We start from the raw sequence: 15,284 nt of genomic DNA, 5'->3' as shown, positions 1-15,284 counted from the left end.
ATGTATTTTACACATTTTCATTACACAATGTTGCAACTTGACTCATTCAGAAATATATAATTTTGTACATTATATCAACAATAATAGTAATAATCATAACCAAATATAATTATTATTTTATAATGATTATTATTTAAATTCTTAGATTTTATTTCTTTAGAATAACAGGAATATGGAAGGTTTAATAAACATTAACTGTGATGCATTTACATGTTGGGTAAACGTTCCTATTAAGCGCACCAAAATCTATACTGAGACATTTTTAGTGCACAAGCTATTGGTTTCCGTACAAAAAGTTTATAGTATTAAAAGTATTATAAAGTATTAAAATAAAATATGAATCTCTCACACAAAATATCAAATTTTATTTTAAATGACAAAAGCATTTCAATTAAGATATGCATCAAGTTCTAAAAGTCTGGCTGTGCTTAATGGGTGCATGTCTGTACACTTTAAGCACACCCCTGTTCCCATTAAGCTCTCATCATGTTTTATAAAAAAATATTTTTTATTTTAAGATAATTGTTTAAAGAATAATTGTAAAAATATTTTTTGAAGGTACAAAGTCAATCAAAAAAAAAAAAAAAAAAAAAAAAAAACATGATTTTTGCTCCGATTTTCAACTGATTTACAGTCTGGAGAAGTTGATGCTAGTTGTCAAAGTTCAGAGACAGTCTGTAGATTTGAGTTGACAGAATCTATTGTAAATCAATTAACTTAAAGTGATAACCATCAGTTATTATTTAGAGTGTTTACATAGACATTCAATGTGGAAGAGCTTAGAGCTCATTGAGCTTATTTTTTTATATATATACATTTCATGTAATATTTATTAAAATGAAAGGATTTTGCTTAATAAATAGTCTAGGTCATGTAATATGAACAAATATTATTAACAATATCTATGAAATTATACTTTTTCTTATTGATGTCACTCTAAAGCTGTGTGATTTTCATAGTAGTGCACCTTTAAGCTCACCTTAAAATAATATGAAATCTTTAAGAATGACAACAAAACGACAGACCAGCAGTAAACTGTCAATTTATAATATTATAGATGTAAAACCACAAGCCAGTAATGCCTGTGAAGTAATATATTAGCATAGCACACAGTCTTATGCAGCTATGTGTTCTGTAGCATCTGTGCTGTGTTGCTAAAACTATCTTTTGGATCTTATGTAATTATTTCCCACATCCAAGTTCTTGGTTATAATATGCAAAAGTCTGAACATTAATCTCTTCATTTTACAATATTTAGTGAAACCTACCCAAAATAAAGATTTACATATTTAAAAAATGCACATTTAAGGGGCTCTTGATTCGGTGAAAGTTTTTTGACAGCTTTCAAAATGTCCACCAGGCAGTGTGAACACATGCAAAAATTAGGAGGTATATAGTAACAAACATATCCATTGGTTAAAACATCAAGCAGGATAATACATTTTTATTTTCCTTTTTATAATCTGAGCTCAAATATGGAAGTGTGCTTAATGGGTATGTAAGCTTAAGGTACATTTACCCTAATACTAAAAATTGTCCAAATGTCCAAACTGTGAAACTTGACTCAAAGTTTTGCATTATATAAAAAACAACAATAATATAAGTAGTAGCAATAGCAGAGGTAATAATCATAATAATGAATTATAATAAGGCATATACATTATAATAAAACATTTTTGTTTGTATAATTCATTATGTATTTTATTATTATTTTTTTTTCAGAATAAAGAATATGTAAGGTCTAGTAAACATTTGCACTGACCATTTGCTATAATGCATTTAAACTTTTTATTACCGAAACAGTCCTTACCAAGTGTTTTTTTATAGACAATATTTTTTATTGTTTTTTGGGACATCCAGCTTCTCTCTGCCACATTTTGTCTTTAATTTGAGAGATTTGGTAAGTTAGCACAACCAAGGCTGGTGAAGTTGATGCATTTGATGGCAGGCTTGGAGAGGAAAAGAAGGACCTCTTCGGACTTAAAAGCCCCCACACGCTTTTAGACTTGACCCCACAATTTTTCTTCCCTTTTGGTCTCATGGCCTCATCTCTCTCTCCTTTTTTTGAGTCTTAAAACATACGAGGCAGCAGACAGCTCTGGACAGAGATATGAGGAGCCTTCAAAGCCATGTTGTGACTGCTGTTTCATCTCAGTACAAAGGGTTATGCCGAAATGTGTTCCGCCTTTCAGTATATTTTGCATTTATGCTAATGATGCATAAATCAACAGGGTGCTTTTTTCGGCACCACCATATGAATCTGTAAACAGACCGAGAAAGTTATGCCATCAAACAGAATTTCACTTTTACCATGAGCTCCGGAAATTTTCTGTGATTCAAATCATTCATTTTTTTATTTCCTACTACTTTTTTCCCCAGTAAACTAATGGCTTCAGCCTAACCTTGTAAAATAATTCAAGCAGATCGAGTTTGCCTAGGGAGTCAATTTAACACTGATAAAACTTGATGAATTGAGGTACCATTCGATTAAACTAAATGATCGCCAAACATTCGTGACTTCACTCAAACTAATCCTCATAATGAGAGTGTAATTGCCTAAAACAAGCAAATAATTCCACCCAGCAGAGCGATATCGACAAATACTAATGAGGCCTGCTAGTGAAGGGTTACTATGTTTGTTTACACAGGAGAGCGAGAGAGCCTGGGAAGAGCTGTGGCAGAGGGGAAAAAAGGCAGGATTATTTGTAATTATGTGTGCCAAGTGTTTAATGCAACAGATTGGACACAATAGCAAAGGCAGAATCAGCTGCATATGAGTCCTCCATTATCCTGCAGTGGTGAAGTTGGGAGACAGATTGCCGCCGTAAGCAACACAGACAGGCTTGACACCTGCTCGCTGCTCTCCCGCTCATGCCACCACTGGGGAGAGGAAACCTGATTAACCGCGCTGTGCTAATAGAGAGAGGAAATTAACACAGCGGTATCCTGGTGAAGGAGAGCTATACTCAGAGAGGGGTGTTTAACCACTGGCAGCCAAAAATGCCATGGTGAGAGATTAATGAACTGTGCACTGATGGAGCTCAGAGTCGTGCTGTTGATGGGGCTCAACAAGTCTCTGTTTGGGGCTAATGATTCGGCGAAGACACTGCACACACTATGGCGTTGGATAGCGCTTTCCTCCACTGCCGAGCATGAACGCACATTTTGGCATAAAATTAAGGGAAGTTAGACATGGATAAACCTAATCGCTGCCTGTTGCCATGTAATTACTTTTCATAACACTGCTCATTATATGCTAGAGCATAACACTATTCAGTATATTCATTGCCATTTGTTGTGGTTGTTTGGTTAAATCTGTGTAAATATGTGTAGTTCCTATCAACATGTTGAAGTTCGACCTGTGTTTAATATGTATGAGGGAAGGAGAAATGAATTCGATTGAGTGTGCAGAATCAGAGTGACTTGCGAACTGACTCAGTGTCTGAGCGTGATGGTTCGACTCTCCCGCAGTGCTTGCCTTCAGGTATTCACAAGTGACAGGCTTTCTTTTCATTGGGTATCATGAGGTATTTGATCAAGTGTAGACTGTCTAGAGTATATCCATAAAGTGGTCATTACAGCATTTAACTTGAATCCCAGGGAGAACCTGCTTGGAAAAAAAATGCTATTAGATATTTGCAGCTGATGGAAGGACTTCATGCTTCAAGTTTTTGGAGTAGTGAGATGGTATTTGGAGTCAGGTTAAGTGGGTTTGTGGAATAGCAATTTAAATGTTATCTTCCACATGCAGCACGCACATATGTTTTATGTGTTAGCCTTACTGATTCCCTGCACTTTATCCTACCTGAAAAGTTGTGAATTTTGATGGCCGGAGGGAGACTGAAAAGATGCCCAGAGTATTAAGAGAGGACAGAGGTCATCACTAGATCGGAGCCGGAGGCAATGTAAAAGTGTGCCATCAGATGGCAATGACGTGTCTCTTTGTGAGTTCATGTAAACTACAAATCAACAGCTTTTCACTCTATGAAAGCCTGTCAGGACCATGTGGTGGCAAGCTGCTCCTGCTGCTGCAGCCCAAAGCTTTGAATGGCGTCAGAAGGCTGTTAGATTCATGTTTGCAGCTTATATTTTATAGTTATTGGATATATGCATTATTTTGACAAAGTTGTGCCATGTAGTCAAACTGAGCAATTGTTAACTGGAATAATAATTTATTATGCATTATTCCAGTTTAAGGATGTATGTCTGCTAGATTTAATTATTAAAATATTTAAAAAATAATAATGAAAATATACATTAAGCAGAAATATATATTAATGTATATTAATGTCAAATAAAAATGTACATATATATGGCTGTAATGTAGGCTCTCTCTAATCTTTTAAATAAAATGATATAGCACAAAAGACAGGTAAGGCCCGGCTGTAAACAGGACTTTGTGGGATCATGAAGATAAAAAACTTTTCAGGACAAGACTGTATGAACAGCAGACTTAGTTGCAAAATAAAACGATTGTAAAAAATGTGTAAAATGTATTTATGCATTAGTCTGCAGCAGGGTCGGCGCCAGGACATACGAAATGAGGGGGCCTCGTTGTGTCACTGGGGGGGCATACCTCCACAGCAGATATATTTTAACAAAAATAACTTAAAAAAGTAAATTACATTTTAACATTTTTAGCATTTATTGTACCATATAGGCCTACTGGATTCTTATTTCTGTGCCCCTGAGATTATGATTTAGAATGTTCAGTGGCGTCACAGAACTGCCAGATTCAAACAGCTTTCGCGCGTTTGCTGGCACTGAGCCAGAGACGGACGCGCTCAGAGCTTGTCATATATCACAATTTATATGCAGTGTTTTCAACCACATAATGTTTATTTTGGTTTCATATATTTAAATATGCATAATCACTAGTAAAATAATACATTGGTAGTTTGTAAAATACACACATATGTCTATGGAAGCAGCAAAATATATAGATTATAGATCAAGGAGAATCGGAATATCAGATAGTTGACATGGTAAGCAAGTTTGCATATATATTTTAATAAAAAAGAAAAACTAAATAAAACGAATAGCGATACATCTGTTAGTTCTTTTGGCTGCTGTGTCACGTGACAATCATGACGCGTCGCCATGGAAACAAGGGGTCATTTAAAATATTTGAACTTATGCGTAAAAGGGTTGATTTTAGAAATATTTATATTTTCTAATTAAAAAAACAATATCCAAGTTAATTAAACATTTTTATTGAGACTATAAAAAATAATTCTATATCTATTTTTAGGTGGCTACGCCACTGATCCAAAGCACTGAAGTACAGCCTGCGTAGCTCAACTTTATCAATGATGTTGGCTCCAGCTGTTTCTTCAACTACATATTCCGTCAGGTTCTTGTTTACCTGTCGCCTCCGTTTTGCTGAAACAGGTGTATTTTTAGTGATTGCTGTAACTGTGTCACAGAGAAATGCAGAATTCATCTTCGCTGCGGAGATTGCGCACACATTCGGCAGGTGAAGATACAAGTTTCATCTCAGTTAAAAGGTCTGTATCCTCTCCTTGCAGAGTGATATTGGCAGGATTGAGCAAGAAAAGAACCTAGAGTGGCAACCAGTGGCGTAGCGCTGGCGCGCTGCTGCTGTGGAGGGAGACCGTTGACAGACCAGGCTCTTGTCTTCATGACAACAATATCAACTTGACGGCGAAATAGATTGTTTGACAGGTGCAATATTTGAAAATCGATAATTATTCATTTCCTTTTTTTAATTACATTTATATCTGAATTTGTCAACCTATAGTCTTTCAAATATCAAAATATCATGAATTCATATGTATTTGTGTACAAAATTACATATAAACATTTTCATATTAGATTTTGCCTGGAAACACTTCCAACACGCGCGCGTGTCCCGGTAAAAATAGATGTCGGTTCTATTTCTAGCATGCACGCGTTTTCCGCGTGGCTCGAGCCGCGCCTGAGACATGCGTCTCACGCAGGCGGTCTGTAAGCTCTAACCTGTTAACATGGGAGCCGAATTAAAAACCGACACGCCACGCTTCTGGGATGCTTGCGCCACGCATCCAGTGTGTCGCCGGCCTGAGGGTGGTGTGCTGACTAGAGGTGAGGGGGCACAGTAACCTAGGTGGCCGGGCCAGGCCCCCTGGGGCCCCCTCGTGGCGCCGACCCTGGTCTGCAGATATGTTTTTGTGCAGGGAATGGGCATGGTTCTTTTCTTTCTTTTTCTTTTTCTTTATTTTTTTATTTTATTTTATTTTATTTTATTTTTATCATCAGCAGTAAATAGCCTAGCAAAGGTGCTTTATTTTACAAATATCCTTAAATCCTGACGAATCGCATGTTAACGGAGAGTGAGAACGACCGGGTTAATTAAAGTTATTGAGCGTAATGCTCTTCAGAGCCGGGCAGCAGGGGCGATGGGGCAGACTTTTGTGCTGATGTCGGAGTGAAGGCTGCAGAGCGTTTTTCGGTGATGCTGCCGTCGGGTCCGTTCTTCAAGTTCGTTTCCAAGGAGGAGAGACGCCTCGCGCCAGGGCTCCGCCCCCTTCTCCTGAATGCGCGAGCAGCTGCTTTCAAATCCAACTGCTCAATTCCATTCATCCTCGAGAGGGAACAAAAAAGTGGCTATTTATTAGAATACTTGTTTTGTATTGTTCCGCGTCACACAAAAGAGGCTTTATTATGTAAGAAGGAACCCTTTCGCCGGGAGAAACAATAACTTGAAATTGTCTTTAGTCTATAATAAATTTCATGTTCTTGTCTCTCTCCTCAGTTTGTAGTGAGTGGTGGGACTGGGAGCTGGGTATGACTGGCCTTGGCACACTAAGTGTAGGTTTTAGCAAGGATGGCGGTCTGGCGAGTGGCTTTGGCTGGGTTAGGACAGCGATAGAACCGGTAAGGACGATTTTACATCAATGCAAATGAAGGACAGTGCAAGTTTATATAGCTTTAAAAACAAGATTTAGATGGATATGCATTATCTTCTGGGGAAAATCTTACCTTTGGATATTTTAAGAAATTGTAAATTAATCTTCTCGTCTGGAAACGTGATATAGTCTACTGAGACAATGATGTCGCCTTGACTAACTGGTTATTAGCAGAATAGAAGTCCGGTGCGTAAGTAGCCTACGAACTGCGCCGTGAAGCCTGTTAACAGAAAGCTGAGATCAGTTTTACTGAGCTTGATCGCATGATGTGCTGTCGAACTGTACATCGGATAAGAGACGTTAACGCGATTTTTTTTCCAACGACGGTCCGGAGATGTAGGGTATTTCAGTCGGTCCAATGTAGGGTAAAGTCGCATTTTAGAGGAAGACTTTCATGCAATCATCTAAACACTTTAACACGCGTTAATGTTTAGCAATTCTTGGTGGAAGTCAGACAGCTAGCACTTTATTTTTTTTTTAAATAGCCTACAGTTCAGAAGTTTGAATTCAGTACAATAATTAAATCAGACTATTTAATTAAATTAATTAAATATTTAAAGGCCTATTAAAATGTGTGATTCATTGTCTGTCCATATGTAGGCTAATGCTGATTAAACGTTTTGTCTCAGTTTTTGTTCCCTGTAAAAATAAAAACTTTGGCCGTGTGACTGTTATAGGAAAATAACACTTAGTTGGAGTTTTGATCAACAGATTGCCACTATCGTTTGTTTAACAGGATGTCATTTTCAAGCGTCTAAAAGCCAACGTCTTACCACAGCCCTTGTGAAGTCAAGAAAAGCCACACAAAGGATTTAAACAATCAAATTAGGTTAAACAAGGCTGCAGCCACAAACAAGTTCAGCACGCTTTAATTTTTGTAGTGAAACGCTTTCCTGGTAATGAACAGTCACACACACTGAAAGCTCATATAGTCTAAAGAATACTTAGCCTACTAATATTAAAATTATTGTTTTATTAAATTGGATAATTTTAATAAATCAGTTCCTGTTTCTCTTATTGATATTTTGGGATCATGAATTACATAGAGCATGTTATATTCCCGTCTCCTTGTTGCATCCACCATCCACTAAATAACGTTTCGTGATCTGGACGATCGCAAACACCCGTGACAACTATTAAACTGTCACTTAATTTTTACGTTTAGGTTTGTTTCGTTCTTTTTCAAATAAGACGGACACCTCTGTAATTTTTTGACTAGTCGTCTGCGTTTTGGATAACTGCTGTAACCCCAGCTCTCGCACGTGCGCTAACAGTGCCCTATTGCCCCCAGCGCGCGCAAAACAAAGACACTGTGAAGAGCGACACTGGAGCAAAATGAGAACTGACAAGGTACGTTGTTCCAGGAGAGTCACAGTGTGGTTTAGCTCGCTAATCCGAAGGACAAATAAATATATTAAATAACATAAAATTGTTGTTATTAAATCTGCCTAATCTTCACCATAAAACTAACAAAACATTTTGAATCATCATGACAACATTTTGAATTAAATTCAAATTTACATTTTAAGGTTAGCCTGTCGGTGTGGGCATATTTGAAACAATACAAATACTTTGTTAAACCTTTCATATTTATTAATGCGCAATGTTAAGTACTGTACTAAAATGATTGCATTTCTCAAAATATTAATGGTGTTTTTAAATTAAAATACATAACACAGAAAATAATAATGTTATCAACATAAAATGAGTGGCTAGTCACCATGACTGAGTAAATGAAAAACCATAGGCTATCTAGACTGTTGTTACGTGGGCAGTTGAAAAGCCCTTATCTTTTGTCAAAACATGTTTTTGATTATTTGATATATTAGCCTATCGTTCCTGTCATATATTCAAAATATGACAAAGGTCCTACAGAATATATATTCAAGTTATTTCTTATGTAACTTGGAATCAAAATTGATGGCAAGATAATAGTTTTGTCTAGTGTTTCACAAACATTTTGGGGTCGGTCATGCGATTGTATCACCATAGGCTGTACAATGATCAATGCTATAGTAAAATAAAAATTACAGTCTGTTTCCTTACAGACATCACCTTTATTTCTTGCCTTTCAGTGTCTGATGTTTTTTTTATTTCGAGATAACTTTAGAGTTTCATAGTTTCCCATAGGCTATATGCCAATTTACAATCATCTTATTCACGCGCTTCAAAATCTTAGCAGTGCACCACCAGACGGCAGTGTCCTCGATTTAGGAACCTCTATTTAAAATCATGTTGTTTACCTCTTAAAATATTGTGATTTTCATATTGCTTCATTTAATGAATAACTAGCCTGTTTATAAAATTCTAAGGGGGAATTTTGTGTGTTGATAATGTCTGGCAAAAAAGAGTTAGGCTAACATATTCGAATGCGAAGTGAAATTACGTTTTTCGAGTATTATCCTGTTGACTTTTTGACATCCTATTTTAGAACGTGCACTTGTGAAACATTCATTTTGACTGATTTTTTCCTTTAACAGTTTTATACTCACAGACATTCAGGATGCAGTGGACTGTATATCAACATAGCTGACAAGTAGTTGGCTACCCTTTACACAAAGATTTGGCAAGACGTCACGAGGGGAGCATTTGAGCTATTACAGTTATTATAAAGAATTAGATCGTATCTTGTAATGTCATCTAAATGGATAAAATCTACCATTTGTCCTCTTGTTCATTTATTGCAACCATTGAAGAGGCTCAAACTGCCACCTCAGTATTTACTTTACTTTAGAGGGGGCGGTGTTGACCCTCCGTGCACCCCGCCTACTAGTTCTTTCCTCGTTGTCGACGTCACTCGACCAAACTCCATGCAAATTGCTCCTCACTAAAACGCCATTGGCTACTCGCTCATTTCAATCGCTGTCAAAACGCATCATATGGCCGCCGCTTTAACAAACTCTTCAACTCCACTAGGAAAAGTAACTCAAATGCACGTTCAATTAATGTGGATGTGAAACGGCAGTCGGACACGACACTAAACAGGCTACAGGAGCAAAAAGAGACCCCGAGACAAACGGCGAACGGTTGGGAATAAACTGAATTCCACATTTCACCGGAGCTCCACTGGCTTGTGAGGCACCTGCTTCAAGTGCGGACTACAGAGCGCCGAAAGTTTCATGCTTTTTCTCTGCTAGCGGAGAACTTCTAAGCCACTTGAATGTATAGCATGATGATGGAAACGGACCTTCATTCCCCGGGACCACAAACCAACACGAATCCGGGGCAAACGGGTCCAAACTCGGGGAGCAAAGCCAACCAAGACCGCGTAAAGAGACCCATGAACGCTTTTATGGTCTGGTCCCGGGGCCAGCGGCGAAAAATGGCTCAGGAGAACCCCAAAATGCACAACTCTGAAATTAGCAAAAGACTCGGTGCTGAGTGGAAGGTGATGTCAGAGGCTGAAAAGCGGCCCTTTATTGATGAGGCGAAGCGGTTGCGCGCCATGCACATGAAGGAGCATCCGGATTACAAATACAGACCGAGGCGCAAAACCAAGACCCTGCTTAAAAAGGACAAATACTCGTTGGCTGGCGGCTTGCTCGGCGGCGCGGGAGGCGGAGTCGGGATGAGTCCTGCAGGGGTCGGCCAGAGGTTGGAGAGTCCTGGGGGTCACGGAGGCTCGGCCGGTGGCTACGCTCACATGAACGGCTGGGCAAACGGCGCTTACTCCGGCCAGGTGGCCGCCGCGGCAGCAGCGGCTGCGATGATGCAGGAGGCGCAGCTCGCTTACAGCCAGCACCCAGGCAGTGGGTCTCACCATCACCACGCTCATCACCATCACCCGCACAACCCTCAGCCCATGCACCGCTACGATATGAGTGCCCTCCAGTACAGCCCTATCTCGAACTCCCAGAGCTACATGAGCGCTTCTCCATCCGGCTATGGTGGGATATCATACACGCAGCATCAAAACTCCAGCGTCGCTTCTTCTGCCGCCATCGGTACGCTGAGCTCGCTCGTCAAGTCCGAACCCAATATAAGCCCTCCGGTCAGCACACACTCCCGAGGCCCCTGCACCGGAGACTTGAGAGAAATGATTAGCATGTATTTACCCACCGGCGAGTCCGGAGATCCGTCTGTGCAGAGCAGACTGCATGCCTTACCGCAGCACTATCAGAGCACAACTGCCGGAGTAAACGGAACTGTCCCACTGACGCATATTTGAAAGAGCTGATGGAAAGTGATGGGTAACGCGCATTCAGAAACACTCCACCAAAAATATTTACCTCTTTTTTTCCTTTCTTTTTTAGATTGTCATTGAACTAATTTTGTACAGAATGTTTTATGATGTTCATGTAAATTAAAGGTAAATATCGTTTCGATTGCAGTTCGAATAGAAACTGGGATCTTATCAAATGTATCACTTTCAGTGAAACATTGTTTAAATATGACGTCTTTAAAAGTGATTCTGACAGCGTTTCTGGCCACGCCAAGAAATATGCGACATACTGTTATTCTTTAAATATTTAAGTTTCTGTGCAAATTGACTTTTGAGATGATAATAACAAAAGTCTAGCGTGAATAACTCAATGAAGTGTTTTGAAAGCCCATTAAGAGTTTCCTGCTTATTACATTTACCAAAACGTTTGTACACGTGAATTAATGTACCAGATTTATGTTGTAATATTTCTTGTAAATTGTGAATAAGTTTTAATATTTCAAAAGACTGGCACGTCACTGCTGCTGTACATAATTTATGACATGCATTCCTGCCAGTTCAAATCTTAACCTTGCGTTGATTCATGGTCTAAATAAAATTGGAGAAAAACTTACTCTGCTCCAAATTGGTGTTAGTTTTGTTACCTAATTCATCATACTTTGCCATTTTATATGTGTTTGATTTACCCCACTATCTAGTGGAAACTTTCTATTCGTTGATTGAGGACAAAATATCAGTCGGAAGATATTACTAATGGTTTATTTTGCTTTAAGATGTTTATTTTTTTCTGTGCATTTTACAAGCTTCAATGTGCTGTTAAAGTATCAAAACATGGAAAACGTATTTCTAAATGGGTCACACTCGATCTTAAGCGTCAGGAACGTTAATAATTTTTTACAGTTAATATGTATTAAGGACATAAATTATACAGGCATGTAGACCTTTTAATGTTTTTAAATGTACGTTTTAAAAATGTGCTTCAAAATGTTTTTATGTCCTACTTTTGTTTTTAGTTCAAACGCAATTGCATTTTATAATCAGCCGTCTGCTTAGGTAAATTAATAATATAGAAATAATAATTCAAAATACATAAAGAGAGTTTAAAAAAACAAGAGAATACTATTAGGCTAGTTTTTATTTTATTACAATAAAATAGGATAACGTACCTGAATATTGTTAAACCCCTTGTAAAATTTCAGTGTTTTGTTACTAAAGATAAAATACTTGAAATCTGTTTATTCAGAATTTGAATTGTTTGTTTACTTAAATAAGGATGTAACACTGTACTCAGTTCATCATTTCTTTTTCCATTGTAGACCTTGATTGCTACCCAAGGTGTATAATTCGGAGTACTTGAAGCATGAAAACAAACTATCATTATATGTGTATAATTTAGGCAAGGGCTTGACAATTTGCTTCACCTTTCGTTCAATGAATTTGGATTAACTGTGTAATTTCGTTTATCACGAAAATATTTACAATTCAGTTCAGTAAAGTTTTTTTTTAACTAGATTTTTTTTTTCTCTACAGCAATTAAGTTAAATCTGTTTTCTTTTTTAAACATAAGAGCCATGATTTGGCAAGTAATGAATCAGGTGTGTATGGCTATATTTTGTGTAAATAATATTGGAGAAAAGTAGCCTAATTCACGCGTGTTTAAAAACTTTTTTTTTATTATTACTTGAGATGTTTCATCAAAATTTCATGTTATAAAGAGCCAACTCTAATTCTTTTAAAAGTTGATTTCATACAATGTATGTTTGAGTAGGCCCACCGGTTAATCAAAACGACATATTTCTGTAGTGCTGCATTGACACCGTCTGTAGTCTCTGATTATATAAAAAGTGGAATCGTGTTTATTTTGTGTTATTTACTAATGTGTTCGTTATTTATTCTTGATTCCCTACACATGAAGAATTAAATCGTTAAGCTCTCAGTGGTTGAACACAATGTGATTTGAAGCAGAGACAGTTACCGGGATCAGCCAGCAGAGACGCTGACCTCTCCTCTGGGACAGAGAGTCAAAGGTTATTACAATTACCTGCTGTCTCCCTGGGGCTAGTTTAGCAACACGTGTCAGAAGTGCAAAGCCGCAACACACTACTGCACCAGACGTTCTTTTTCTTTTTTGGATGCGCATGTGAGGCCTTCAAGTCTGCAATTGCCACTTCACACACTTGAAATAAATATGAAGCAGAACAGGACGAGGAGTGTTATAACTGTAATATAGCCTTGTGTAGGCTACATCACAAACCGAACGATCTTGGTGCAGCATGACCTTAAATGACTTAAATTATTTTAACAGGCGACTGAGTTGTTCTTCATTTATAATGTATATATTTAGTTTTTTTCATGATCTTAAATTAAACTCCATAATTCTGAACCCACACTTTCCTCTCCCCTTCACTATTGACTCTACATGAGAAGGTCCACTCAGAAGCCAATTGTATCTATCTGCAGATGAAAAACTACACGGATTAGCGCCGAAAATAGAGAGGCGGAGAACCAAGTCACGGCACTTGGCAGGTTAAAGAGAAGCGTTCTGGTAAATTTAACCAAAATAATTTACTACCCCGCCAAAAGAGTCGAAGGCACGCGGGGTGGGATGGTTGAAAAGGATGGGATGGAGTGTGAGGTGGGAGGGGTGGCGGTGGACTCGAACCAATAAATCGTCTCAACGTGCGATACCCTTATCTTGTAGCCACCGATATATTCTGTGCTGGGAAGCCATCAACACTGCTGGCTCGTACGAAAACTCCAGATCTCTTGCACTCGCTGTCCTAAATGGGGATAATTAGCATCACTTTATCACGCCTCTGCATATTTTCTCCCTTCTCCAAAAAACCCGGTACGCTGCTATTGGTCGCTGCTCTGTCACAGAAGATTACGGAGACAGATTGCACGGAACGAATGTGCTGAACGAGATTAGGGAGGAATAGAAATAGCAACTGGGCCAATAAATTCCTCGCGAGGGCCTTATCGTGCAATTACACGTTGACATGTTTAACAATCTTGCTGCCTCTTAATCCTGCGCCCTTCCAAGAGGCGAGATGCTGCGCCGTAATTTCTGCAGCCTGTGATTCCGGAGCAGTAATTTAAGCATGTATGCAGAACGCCACGAAAAAGCAACTTTGTTCAAACTTTTATTTACCAAAATATTGCTGTCTTTCAGCTAATTATAAATTATTTGTTCCCCACCGTGTCCAACAGTCTTTTTTAACCGCGGCAGACACAGACCAGGGGCCCGGGCGTTGTCGCATGTAAATCAGCCCCATAAGTTTCAGTACGATTTTTTGTCTGAATTGCGTCATTATTGCTCGGAAGCGCAGACAGTAGGCTAATTCAGTGGACTTATTTAGTGATGCACCCATGGGATTGCTTTTCACAGATTTTCTCGTGTTGTTGTGCATCACTGAGAATCCAATTACCATTATAAAACGAGCGCGGTTCAGAAAGTCTAGACTGCTTTATCTAAGAAAAAATGCTAGCTGACCGATGCAAGGTTGTATATGAATTTTCAAGGCGCTTATCAAGCAAACTGCTTGTTTAATAAACTAGCCTTCCGTACCTTAACTGTCTGTTTTGTCTCTCTCTCTCTCCCCCGCTCTCTTTCTCTCACCCTCGTGTTGGGAAGAGAGGTCTGTGTAAGGATGATTGTGAGAGACTCTGCTGGAATTTGGCAGGCCCGCTGCTTGGAGAGGCGCCCCACGCTGTGACTCCCATTCAGCGGTCCAGCGCGCTGTGAGGTTGGGAAGTTTCACTGAGCCGTGCACTCAATGGCTCCACAAAGCTGATTACAAGCCCCAGCGAATTCCTGAAGGGACCGGGCAGCCACGCAGGTGTGCGGGAAACCGGGGCAACCCTTCAGAGTTATAGTGACAGAGCAAGACAAACCGGGAGACCACACAAAAAGCAAAGCGTCCCGCGAAGTGGCCAAGGATTTGGTGGGAAAAGAACACCTTAAATGTCTTCTCCCTTGTGAGCGAAAGGGGAAGGGAGGAGAAACTTTCCGAAGGCCTATTAAAACGATGCCCAGTCTCATCAGGACAGTGAACTGAAATGCATTTTTAAGCATCGGAAACGAATTTCTGTTTTTAAGTTTGCCATATGCATTCTGAATGATCTAGTGTCTAGTGTCTCGCTTAAAATAGGGTTCGGGGTTAACGACGATTCATAAAACGTAAAGGCCTGCTTTCCCTCACCGTGCCCAATTC

The 15,284-nt window shown here is 38.9% G+C and overlaps 1 protein-coding gene across 1 annotated transcript; it reads left to right on the top strand.

Annotated features, from left to right (window-relative positions):
- The first annotated feature begins 9,760 nt into the window (after nucleotides 1-9,760).
- Nucleotides 9,761-11,780, top strand: LOC113108607 (transcription factor Sox-1a-like). The gene has a single exon (XM_026271807.1). It carries the CDS (start codon nucleotides 10,069-10,071, stop codon nucleotides 11,074-11,076), a length of 1,008 nt encoding a protein of 335 aa, XP_026127592.1. The 5' UTR covers nucleotides 9,761-10,068; the 3' UTR covers nucleotides 11,077-11,780.
- Nucleotides 11,781-15,284: the final 3,504 nt, after the last annotated feature.

The sequence above is a fragment of the Carassius auratus genome, chromosome 9, assembly GCF_003368295.1.
Source record: "Carassius auratus strain Wakin chromosome 9, ASM336829v1, whole genome shotgun sequence".
NCBI lineage: Eukaryota > Metazoa > Chordata > Actinopteri > Cypriniformes > Cyprinidae > Carassius > Carassius auratus.
Note: the sequence above shows the minus strand (reverse complement) of the source record. Positions and strands in the feature narration are given on the sequence as shown.

Excerpts from the sequence above, each read along its gene's own strand:
- LOC113108607 (XM_026271807.1), top strand. The coding sequence starts at position 10,069 with ATGTATAGCATGATGATGGAAACGGACCTTCATTCCCCGGGACCACAA.